The 12,012-nt window shown below is 52.7% G+C and overlaps 3 protein-coding genes across 3 annotated transcripts; 1 reads left to right on the plus strand and 2 right to left on the minus strand.

The window, feature by feature from the left end:
* Positions 1-1,970: 1,970 nt before the first annotated feature.
* On the plus strand, positions 1,971-3,107 carry NECHADRAFT_92207 (uncharacterized protein; the record flags this gene model as incomplete). The annotated part of the gene is made up of 1 exon (XM_003040953.1): positions 1,971-3,107. The coding sequence occupies one exon, from the start codon at positions 1,971-1,973 to the stop codon at positions 3,105-3,107; it is 1,137 nt and encodes a 378-aa protein (XP_003040999.1).
* A 2,068-nt stretch (positions 3,108-5,175) lies between these two features.
* Positions 5,176-6,218, minus strand: NECHADRAFT_67785 (uncharacterized protein; the record flags this gene model as incomplete). Its single annotated transcript, XM_003040988.1, has 2 exons — positions 6,030-6,218; positions 5,176-5,984 (listed from the first exon to the last, which is right to left on the minus strand). Exons 1-2 carry the CDS (start codon positions 6,124-6,126, stop codon positions 5,176-5,178), a joined length of 906 nt encoding a protein of 301 aa, XP_003041034.1. The 5' UTR covers positions 6,127-6,218.
* Positions 6,219-6,785: 567 nt separating this feature from the next.
* On the minus strand, positions 6,786-10,388 carry NECHADRAFT_78274 (uncharacterized protein; the record flags this gene model as incomplete). The annotated part of the gene is made up of 4 exons (XM_003040989.1): positions 6,786-6,837; positions 6,893-9,755; positions 9,815-10,295; positions 10,380-10,388. The coding sequence occupies 4 exons, from the start codon at positions 10,386-10,388 to the stop codon at positions 6,786-6,788; spliced, it is 3,405 nt and encodes a 1,134-aa protein (XP_003041035.1).
* Between the last annotated feature and the right edge of the window lie 1,624 nt (positions 10,389-12,012).

Here is a 12,012-nt window from a genome sequence, read left to right on the forward strand (position 1 = left end):
GCAGCTGCTTGATGGGCCCTTCATCTCCTCGCACCCCCGCTGCGTCGTTTTAGCCACCGGCATCATCATCAGCATCAATCGATATCTCGTTCCACTGCCCCCCACATACGCCCCCTCTCCCAGAGACGTCTGCGCCAGCTTGTTAGCAAATCAATCAAATCAATCTGTCGAGCTGGGCGCGCACAGTTGTCACTGCGAGAAGCGGTCCCTCCAAAGGTCCCCTAACTTGACGGAAGCTTGAGTCGGTTGCGACCCAATCCATTCCCGATTGGAAACCGTTGAGGGGAACGGTCCGTTATCGCTCTCGGCTTGGTTTGTCACCGAGGCAGGCAGGCAGGCGAGACGAGACGTTTCGACATCTCTCTCGGATCTCTCCCCCTTTTCCTCTTTTCTCCTCTTTCTCTTCCGCAACCATCCATTGTAATCCCGCGCAGACTGTTGACGCGTATTGCATTGTCCCCAACACAAAAGCAAAGCCTAACTTGCGGTGTCTGCCATCTCAATTCCTGCGTGCCTTGGTGTGCGTCTACTGTCGTGTGTGTGGCTCTATATGCGCACACGCGCGCAAACCGTTCTGCCCTTTTGCCCTTTTGCTTCTGGACCCCCCGCGAGGACCTCAGTGTGAACTGAGCATTCATTCATCAATCGATCAATCAAAACCCCCAATCAGCCAATTTCTCGGTCTGTCTGCGACAACAAGACCCCTCCAGAGCCAATTCAAACATCTCGTGGATTCATCCTGGAAGGCATCAGAGTCGAGTCGAATCGGCTTCCCGTCCGCGGTCCCCAGGTCCCCAGATCCCCGTCGCAACCACGCACAACCTGGCCCGGGCTGCCGCTCTGCCACATCATCAAACCCTCGGGCGACCCCCAAAAGTCGTCAGGTCGCGGCCGTACTTAGTGCCTGGAAGGCTGGCTCGAGAGTCATTGCCCTCAAAAGTCATACGGTCTGGTACGGTGCCCGTCCCACAGATCGAACAACCCCTGGCCTTCTGTGGCTTCTCTGGGCCTTCTCGTCTCGCTGGGATTCAGAATCGGCCGTGTGTCGAGCCCCCATTGCGCCTCTCTCTGCCCATGGTGCTTGTTATTCGCCCATCTTGAAATCCGAATGCCCCGTCGTCGCGACAATTGCACCGCGCTGCACCACATCCTGTCATACGGTTGTCGCCCATTGAATGGACCCCTACCCCCGCCCTACTGAGCGCCGAGACAATCATATCACCCCATACCCATAACAGCACTGACACTTGCACTTACACACTCTCGAATCACTCAGGACTAAATAAGCCTGTCACTTCCCCTTCCCCCTTTCACTCTTCTGGTTTACAAGAACGAAACCTCTCTTGCACTCTTGAAACTGTACCGGAGCGATTCCAAATCACTGCCAAACACCGACACAAACTCCGCCGCCTAAATCCACAGTCCTACGCTATTACGCTACTCCTCACATCTCACTCACCTAGCGACTAGGAGGTTCTTTCGGAGATCTCACCCCCCCACTCTCAACTTTGTCCGGCCTAAACTCCGCCTTCGCCGCCTTCGCCCCCCAGTCTTCGCCCGCCCCGTTGCTGCCTACTCTGGACTAGGCGCCCACCCAGTCACTGACAGCGCACTTACACACACTTTGGGCAAAGGCAAACGAGTCGCAAAGAAAGACTCACACCGAGTCGGCCGCTTGTTTGAAAGCTGTCGGACCTATTAATTGCGAGCATCCGCCGTCCCTTTTTGGAACTAAAAAGGGCTTCGCCACAAGCAATCCACGTCACTGTCTGTTCTGCGACGGCAGTCCATTCATGGCTGACAAACCATACTCTGTGTATACCTGCGCCATGCAACCTTCCACCACATTCGACAAGAACAGTTCGTCAAACAAACCGACTCAATTCACGTCGTCTCCATTCTTCTCTTCCTCTTCTCTGTTTTCTTCCCCCTTTCATCAACTTCCATCAATCAACACAAACAACACCACAATGGCGACGAACGCGCCTCACAGCGCCCAGGCGCTCAACTCAATGGGCCCTCCTGCCCATCCTGCTTCTTCAATGGCCTCCAAGAAGTATGATCTTAGCAGCTTGATGTCGCCTCCGGATCAGGTTCACGATAGCTTCAACCACGGTCATCATCAATCCGACATTAGCAAGCCTGCGACTTCCAACAACTCGAGCAAGCACCCAATGCCAATGTCTCCTCCCATCTCTCCTTACAGCAAAGCGATGTCGACGGCCGAGACTCCCACTACTCCTCCTCACCAGGTTAAGGACCCCGTTCTGTACCCTGCCGAGGAAGTTCCTTCCAGCCCAGCTCAGACTCCTCTCTTTGCTCCCGCCGAACTCGAAGACCACCGCCGCATTGTCGACGACCATGTTCGCGCCCGATCTCCTACCTCTTTCGCCGGAGTGATCCCACCCAAGCGCGAAGAGTACGAGCTCGCCCTCACTTTCCGATCTCAGGTCATGAAGCACTACACAGCCAACCGAAAGAAGTGGCTTCTCAAGGAGAGAGCCTTCCTCGAGGCTGACCGCCGCGCCCATGCCCAACGATACCATACTATCCTGCCCGCCGCTAAGCCTGCTGCCACCAAGCCAAACCGGGCGCGCGGTGACCGGGTCCAGAAGCCCCAGTCTGCCCCGCGACCGATCCGTACCCACCCCGGCGCCGCCACCACCGGCCCCATTCGACCTGCTCCACGTGTTAGTGCCACGCCTGAGCCCTCTCGTCGGGTCGTGGCCCCCAACCGTGAGGACAAGGACTTCAGGGCGCTTCCCGACTACTGCCCTCCTCTGAACTCGCTGCCCAACCGACCCAACAGTCTGAAGGTGGATTGGAAGGGACAGCCCGTTGACCTGAGCAACGACCCTCATGCCAACCTTCTGCACCCCGACGAGGTGTCGCTCGCCAGCAATCTGCGACTGGACTGCGCTACGTACCTGACCAGCAAGCGACGCATCTTTGAGCGACGACTCCTCTGCCTCCGCAACAACAAGGAGTTCCGCAAGACGGATGCGCAGCAGGCCTGCAAGATCGATGTCAACAAGGCCTCCAAGCTTTGGACTGCCTTTGACCGGGTTGGTTGGCTCGACACCGACTGGGTTCGTCAGTACCTGTGAGCGGAACTCACCCCACACACCAAACTTTGACGAATCACGAGAACCCTTTGGGGACAACATCTCTACTTAGTCACGACCATTTGTTTTACGGCTTACGGGAATGAGCATTGCATCTAGCGACTTGGCTTCGTGTTTCATCCGATTTGGATGACTTGCCCTTTCCGGCGGGAGTTGCAAACACTATAGTGCGCCCAGCTGGCTGCCCTGTTTGGGCACTTTTCCTTATGTTTTTCCCTTTTTTACGGTTACAGTCAGCGGTCTTGGCTGGTTTCTGTTTCTTTTCTTTTCCCTTGTCTTTGCTTGCATGACACCACGGGCACTACTTGGCATCACGGCACAGTTCTTGAACGATACACCAGAGCATTAGGGAATTCTCACCATGATACCCGGAGTGCGATACACCTGACCCCTTGCGCGATCACGTCACACCACTCCACCTTTTATTCCCCCTTTTATTATTTTGTTTTCCTCCTGTTCATCTCGCCCCCTGAAGTCATGTTTCTTTCTATACCAGTGTTTGGGGCGAGGGGATATATGGACAGGGAGAGGTTGCATGTACGGCGTTTTGTGACATGGTCCCTCCCAGCGGCAGCTGAGGAGCGCGGAACCATTTTATTGGAATTTATCAGGGGTGATATTCAGTAGGGGCGGAGGAGATTGAATGGTGACTTGAACCTCGGATCCACAGGATGGTGCCGAGGGGAGTCTTGTTGCTGGCAGTGTGTGGGTGATGTCGAGGGACAGTGGCACAACCCGCTGTCCCGAGGGAGGGATCAGTTAGCCACACAGGAGAATTTTTAGATGAGAAATACTGATATTTTGCCCAACGACTAGTCTGGTTTGCCATTGTGATGTGTGATGAGTGAATGTTGGTGTTTGGGTTGTGTGAAAAGTTTTTAGGCCATTGCCGAGAGGATGACTCGGGTGGACGGAGGAACGAGTTGGGGTGGTGATGATGGATGGGATGGACAGGGAGAAGGGTAGAGATGCAAGCAATTGCTGAATCTCGGCCCATGTAACAGATTCAACGCACGTAGGGACCTCGATCAGAATTGGCTCAGCCCTACGGTTGCAGCTACGTCGGGGCTGGGTGCTGGTCGCTTCCTCTAGAGGTTAAGCGTGAGCCATCCATCTGGGAATTTCTGGGTTGCGGCATGTCTGTGATGCGAGGACGGGTGCTGCCGCCGTTGCAGTGGGGGGGAGGGGGGCAGTACTCTTAGAGAGTAAGTACCTTGACCGGAAACAATGGTGATGAGGTACTTTTTTACAGTTTTAACCCCTTGGGGAGTGTGTGTGAGAGGTGAGATGGGGATGACAAGGGTGGTGAGGGTCGGTGAAAAGTTGGTTACCGAGGTGGAGAACGGGAGCGTATTTAGTGGAGAGCAGGAAAAAAGGAAAAAAGAAAGGAAAATGGATTGAGGAGCGGTTGTGGCGTTGTGGCTTGATGAGGCTTTTGGTGATGTGCAGGAGATGATGTTGGAGGAGTGCTTGTTGTGCATTTGATGAGGATTTGAGGTTATCATAAGCTTAAATTAATATTATCATCTCATCTCATGATGCATAATTGGAACCCTCATTTCTTCTTGGCAAACAGTTGAGTTAGTAATCTTAATAACACTCACACTCGGGATGAAAAGGCTTACCTGTATCACGGCAGATTGCGCAGGTATACTTTCCGCATCGCTCTCTGACTCTACTCGAACCCATCGGGACTTCCTTCACGATATGGTTAGGCTCGTCTGTTTGGCTGCACGGTTGAACCATGAAGGATTGTTTTTGACCCGTGGTTCCGCAGGAGTAGATTTTGAAGGATGTGTAAGCTCTGCACATTTTTCAAGTTGAAGAGGATGTGTAAGTTCTGTACATTTTTTTCTGGGAAGTTGAAGTGAAATTTTCGGTTGAGAGAGAGGTTGAGTTGGCTTATATCTTGGAGGGAGAGCTAGGCATCGGGTTGCCTAAAGTCTTCATTTCCCGTGCATATTCCCAAGGCAGAATCACAACTAATTCATGCTTGAAAAAAACTCAACAACACAATTTTATTCCTCACAGTTGATCACGGTGACCATCTTTACATACCCGCCGCAATCGTATACCCACCATCAACAGCAAGCGTCTGTCCAACAAGATACTGATTCGTAGCAAAAAACAGTACAGCCTGCGCCATGTCCTCATCCTTACCCGGTCTTCCAGCAGGGACCTTTTCCGCATACTTTTCCCTCGGGATACTGCTCTTCTGCGCCTCATCGCTTCCTTCAGTCGTCATCTCGGAGGGAAATACACCCGGTGCTATACCGTTGACGCGAATCTTGAGCTTGTTGCCTGCTATCTCACTAGCTAGCATGCGTGTCAAGTGCTCAGCTGCGCCTTTGGATGCGTTGTAGGCAAAGTGATGCTGAGCTTTTTGAATCATGCCGCTAATGCTTGTGATGTTGATGACGGTTGAACTCCAGCCGTGATGTTTCTCACTGCTCTTTTGCAAAAGTGGTAAAAACGCAGCAGTCATGAAAAAGTGCCCCGTGACGTTTGTGTTGTACGTGTCCGCCCAATCTTCATACGTGCTATCCTTGTTTTCAAAGATGTTTTGACGCATCTCTTGTGCCGTCTTTGCTTCGACTTGCATCGACTTGCTCGAGACGCCGGCATTGTTGACAAGGATACAGAGACAGTTCTCGCGGGAAGAGTATTCGTCGTAGAGTTTCTGCACGCCATCCTTGGTGTTGATATCGCCCACGATAGGAATGATTTCTCCAGAGATGTTCTTCCCGTATTGTTCGGTGACGCGGTCGAGTTTTTCCTTTGTACGGCCCGTGATGTATACCTTTGCTCCGTTGACAGCAAGGGCTTGAGTAGCCATGAGACCGATACCGGATCCACCGCCTAGAAGAGTCAGCAGTGATACAAAGTGTAAAAGGTGTAACATACCAGTAACGAGGGCAACCTTTCCAGAGAGGTCAAACAGACTCTCCCTCGAAAAGTCCTTCCTGGAGCCACCACTAGCCTGCTGCTGCGTATTCGACATGATGGATGGAACAAACTTGACAAAACTAGTTCCAAAAGGTCTTGAACAATTCGTAAAGTAAGAGTTTCTGCTGTATAGAGTTACTCGTGGAGTAATACCCAAAAGTCGAGAAAACAACATGGTCTACTCCTCCATCAAAGACAACGGCCTCGTATTTGTAGTTCTTCCCCTCAAACGCCAATGACGACCTCACTCACCTCAAATGACGGTCTTGTCTCTGCGTAAAAAGTCCATGACGAAAACACCGGAGGAAACGATCCTTGTGGTGTTCATGGCTGCTGCAAGAGTCGTCATGACGTCGACGTGGGGTCACCATGATGGATGATGATTCGAACTCTTGGCAAAGCCCATGTCTATCAACAGAGAAATCACGATCTCAAACGAAAGATTACAAAGAAACATGGACCTGATATCTAGAGGTTCTTGGTTCTGTATAGATCGGTGGTGTAGTCACATCCACACCAACACAAGAAAAAGCTCCAACTTTCGTTAGCTCTGGTTTGAGCTTCCAACACCAACTCCCTCTTACACGGTCGAGACACCCTTTGCCTCGTTGGTTTATCACAATAATACTACACTTGATTCCGTCCTTGTCTCACATTACAAGCCTGCCTGGCGCTGTACCCAGTTTATCAACGCCATCCCATACCATCCATCGTCTATCGAACTTCAATATGTTGCACTGCCTTGGTCCACTTCTGCTCGTCCGATCTACACAACCGTTAGTTCAAAGTCATCAAGGTACGTTTTCAGTGTTATAACTTACTTGTCAAATCGCAATAGCTTGCCTAGCACCGGCACAAGCTGGGCCCTAAGCTTGGTATCCTTCTGCTCCAAGAACTGCAGCAGGATCGTCTTGAGATAGGCCGTGTCCGCAGCTCCTCCAGCCGCCGCAGGTGATCCATTGCTACCGCTTCGCACCGAGTCAAAAGAGCTCCGGCTTGAGCTGGCAACGAGTTTGGTCTGCGCCGCCTTGAGGTCCTTGGACAGCTTCTCGTATCGTTGTCGGGACTCCTCGAGCATTCTCCGTAGCTCGGCCCGTTGCTTCTCCACCTCGCGCACCTGGTTCTCTGATGCATCGAGTGCCGCGCGAAGCTGTGATGATGTCGATCGGAGCTCTGAAGCTTCGGCCTCGGCCTTCTCCTCAACCGACTCTAGCTCCTCTCGTCGACGACGCCACTCCTTCTCTCGGTGCTCCAACTCATCTCGCTCGTGTGTAAGTGTCTTGACCTCGCGTTCCAGATCCCGTAGCTTCTGCTTCAGATCCTCCGTCTCGCGTGTCTTGCGTCGTGCCAGTGTGCTTGACTCATCTTCGATTCGATCACGCTCCTCGACTGCTGCCTCCATCCGTGATCTCATCTCGCGAACCTTGTTGTCGGCACGCTCATCAACGTCGGCCAACAGTCGTCGCATCGTCTCACCCTCGCGAGTACGTTCCTGGAGTAGGCGCTGCACCTCGGCCAGCTCCTCTTCCAGTGATTCTGCCTGTGACTTGGACTCCTTAAGTTGCACCGACATCTCGGCCGTCTGGTCTCGCATGCTACTCAGCAGACCCTGGGCGTTGACATACTGCTGCGCCTTAAAGTCAACCTCTTCTTGCGCTGCCGTCTTCTCTCGCTTGAGCTTGTGCATCTGCTCCTCAAGCTCCTTCACTCTAGGCCGCAGCTTGCCAAGCTCCTCTTGCACCGTCTGAAGCTCGCGCTCTGCCTTCTCTGCCTTGGCACTAAGCTCGACCTTTTCAGCCTCTGATCGTCGGAGGTCTCGTCCCGACACTCGTTGAGCATTCTCAAGTTGGAGCTTGGCGTTCGTCTCGGCTGTCAACTTCTCCTGTAGACCCTTGATCTCTGTCTCTCGGTCCGATGAAATCTTCTGGGCTCGCTCCACATCTCGCTTCAGATCCTTCTCTCGCTTCTCCATGTCCTTGAGCTCCTTGACCTTGGTCGCAAGCTCTTCCTTGGTAGTCTTGAGCGTAGTAGACTCTTGGCGCAGGCTCTTGAGCTCTGGCTGCGCCTTCTGTAGCACCTCTCGGAGGTCTGTGAGGTCCTTGAATCGGTTCTGCGCAAGTTGCTGGGCAGCGCCGAGATCAGCCTGTAGAGTAGCTGTCTTCTCCTTGAGGTCGTCATATTCCGTCTTCAAGTTGTCGATCTCGCCCTGAAGCTTGGAGCTCGCCTGAGCATCAGATGCAGATGAGCTGACCTTCTTCTCAAGGTCGACAATCTGCGCCTTGAGCTCAACCTTCTCGGCCTCGAGGCTCTTGATCTTCTCCTTGGCCTCAACGTGGTCTTGGCCAATGGTAAGGAGGTTCTCCTCCAGAGTCTCAATCTCCTCCCGCAAGTCTTCCTCTGTCTTGCGCTTCTTGCTTAGACGCTCGATCTGGCTGTCCTTCTCGGCAACCTCCTCCTTGAGCTGGGCAATCTCTGCCTCAAGTGCTGCGTTTCCAGGTGTCTCGACCGGAGTTGCAGGCGCTAGCTCAGGGGTTGCCGGAGCGGCCTCAGCTGCCGGAGCGGGAGCAGAAGCACCACCAGCACCACCCTTGCCCTTCTTCTTCTTGTTCTTTTTCTTACCGCCGCCCGTTGCCGCTGGGGCCGCAGGAGGCTGCGAAGGTGCAGGCGTGGGCGTCACAGTGGGGGTGGGAGTTGGGGGAGTAGATTGGGTCTCGAGTTTCTTGGTCAGCTCGTCAATCTTGGTTTGACTCTCAGATTTCTCCTTCTTCAGGGCATTGATCTGAGTGTTGAGGTCGTCGATAAGCTTCTTGGAGATGTTCTTTGCGTTGGAAGCCTTGGTAAGCTCCGCATCCAACTCCTTCGCCCGTTTGTCTGAAGTAGCAAGTGAAGCCTCCATCTCCTCAACTTTGGTTGTCTGGGTGGTCTTTTCCTCTTCAAGCTTCTTGAGCTGTGCTCGCGCATCTTGTAGTCGCTGGTTTAGAGAATCAATCTCCTTGTTTCGCGCCTCTAGTTGAGTTTGAAGAGATTGTTGAGTTGATACAGCATCACGGGACTCACTGAGCTCCCGAGTTGCGTTCTCGAGGCTCTCAACAAGTCCATCGCTGTTCTCCTTGACAGTGGCGAGCTCCTGCTGCAGACTCTCTACCTTGGCCTTGAGATCTTCAATCTCCTCGGACTTCGAGGCAACCTCAGCCTGGAGTTGGGGGAACTCGTCGTCGTAAGAGAAGAACTCCTCACTCGACTCCTTGGACTCAGTGACTTCGGAAACGGACTTTTGAGCTCGGTGCTTTGGCGAGAACATGCCGATGACAGAGGCGACCGGTGACTTGGCTTTCTCAGGAGCGGCCTCCTCTGGCTCCTCCTCCTGGGCGTCCTCAGACTTATCTGCGCTTTCGGGCTTGGGTTGATCGGCGTTGCCAGCTTTTAGCGTCTCCAGTTCCTCCTCAAGCTTCTTGGCCTTCTCCTCGGCTTCGTTGTGCTTCTTTAGTAGCTCATCCTTGTCCGCGGACACCTTCTTCAGCTCCTCCATTACCATGTCGCTTCGGAGGTTTAGTTGGTTCAGGTATTCCACGAGGGCCTCGGGGTCGCCGATGGATGTCAAGGGCGTGTTCTCACGAAGCGCTTTCTCGAAAGGCTCGATGGCAGTGGCCCTTCTATGGGCGACACGATAAGACCGTAGCAACTCTGAACCCCTGTCAGCACTCTGCTTACCACTGTGTCACTCTCCCAGTATCGCAACCTACCTGGATATGTTGCTTCGAGCTTCTCCAGCTTGCGCAGCTTTTGGCGAATCTCCGGGGTCAGCTCTTGAGGCTTTGCTGGCGGCTCAGGCTTGGCAGCTGGCGCGTCTGCAACACCTTCGGAAGTCTTGTCCGTGGCAGAGTCATCCTTGGTCTCCGAAGGCTTGTCATCCAATCCGCTGGTCTGTTCCGTCGATTTCTCGGCCTTTGCTTCGTCGGCTGCACCTGGTGGTTTCGGGGTGCCGGCTCGGCTGGGCTCGTCGCTGTCGTCGATCACAAAAGCAGCCTCAAAGACGGCGGGGTCAGGGTTCACAGCGTCGCCTGCATCGGCCGCCGCCTTCTTTGCTCTATCGCGCTTCGTTGGGGAGGCATTAGCCTTGCGCGACGACGTCGAGGCTGTTCTGGAGGGGCTTCTCGATTGGGAAGCTGACTGCTGGCGGGCTTGTTCCTCGGCAATGGTCCGATCGATGGCGCTTTTGAATCGCTAGGGAGATGTCAGTCGTCGGCTGAACAGTTTCAAGGAGAGCTACAAAGTCGTTGGAGGAAAGGTATCAGTGGTTGAACTTACTTGGAACATGATGGCGGCTCCCTTGGGTCAAATGCAACGTCTCAGGAGCAGCTGGCGATGACCAAGGGACGCGCGCAGGCGATAAGGCAACAAAGAAGGCAAGGGAACGGATAGAAAGCAAGAAAAGGAGGTCAAGAGTTGCGACGAGGAAAAAGGAAGCAACTCAAAAAAGCGCCCTCATGACTTTGAGAGAGTGTTGGTGATGACTTGTTGAAAGGAGTACTAATCCAAGGGACAGACAGGTACTTGCCCTTCTGTACAGTAGCCGTCGCTGCTAATTCTGGGGTAAGCCGAAGCGTTTCCCTGTGGCTGGGGCACCCTCCCGCCCCAAAGAATTCCACGTGTTCCCTACAATTTCAGCGCCTCACTGTGGCTTAAATGCTGTGCACCTTATTCCAACATCGCGTTCAAGGGTCCAGCACTGAAGCTAGGTTGTTTCTCGTCATGGATTGGAGCCTTGGCGCAATTGTTTAAGTTTGCTTTCGCATTTCGTGAGGCCGTAAATATACGCAAAGTCGCATATTCTCCCTCACTCGACATCAAATAGTACTTTGGAAAGATATGTTGCGAGCCCCTGAGTGAGCCCAACAATTTGCGTCGTATGGCACTCAAGCGAGCCAAGCCCCGTATCATTCATCCTCAGTTTATGATCGCAACCACCATCCTATCCCTTTCTATGATCCTTTTCATTGCCATCTCGAGGCTAAAGGATGCCGTCGAGTCTGAATGCACTCTATGAAGCCTTGAACTCTCAAACGTCAAGTCCCAGAACCGCATAGTACAGCCCACAGCGCATATCCGGCCTTATCAGTGGCTTGAGCTGCAAGTTTGGAGCATGGATTCATTCGAGTGCATCATGGTCCTCGTTACAGTGGAAGCTAAGGAGACCAGGTTCTCAACTCACATCAGCTTACGGACTGCGTAAAGTTGCACAAACTAGAAACAGGCAATGCTACCGAGGAACCAAATATGTTTGACAATAGATATCTGACACGCACTTGATGCTCGCCTATGACACTCGGACTTGAACCAAACCCTCGTATATTCATAACTAGAATCCAAGGGACGACTGGGTTTCATTGCACAGTTCAATCCACCTCTTCATGACTTGTGTTCTTGTAAGCCGCTTTGCGTTGCTCCTATTGGCCGCTTTGACTCGTAAGCTTTGTCCAACGCGTCCGAGGCCAGAAGCTGTTTGTTTATCTTCTCTCGCTCTTTATAGAGTATAAACATGCGATAGAAGAACAACATACTGCAAGAAACTATATCGTCCAATGTGACATGTGTTGTCCTTTGCCTCCAAGGTCATCTCGTTGGTGGAGCTGCAGCCCGCAGCTGACCCCTGTCCACATGAGCTTGCCCTTGCTCCATGACACGCGGGCAGGTCAATAAAAAGGATACGAACGAAAGCAACAGAATGAGCATATCATACTCTAAGGATAGTAAGAAGAATAGAAAAATAAAAGAAGAGAGTTTTAGTACATTCCATTATTTCTTTAATATTATTCTATTATTTTACTCCTTTTTATGCAAGCATAATCATGACCTTGGAGCTAGAGTGTTCTGTCTCGTTTATTTCCTGACCCGCCTGCACAGCTCAATGAGGTCACACACCTGGCCACCTCAGTGTACG

The sequence above is a fragment of the Fusarium vanettenii genome (assembly GCF_000151355.1).
Source record: "Fusarium vanettenii 77-13-4 chromosome 3 genomic scaffold NECHAsca_54_chr3_4_0, whole genome shotgun sequence".
Classification (NCBI taxonomy): Eukaryota; Fungi; Ascomycota; class Sordariomycetes; order Hypocreales; family Nectriaceae; genus Fusarium; species Fusarium vanettenii.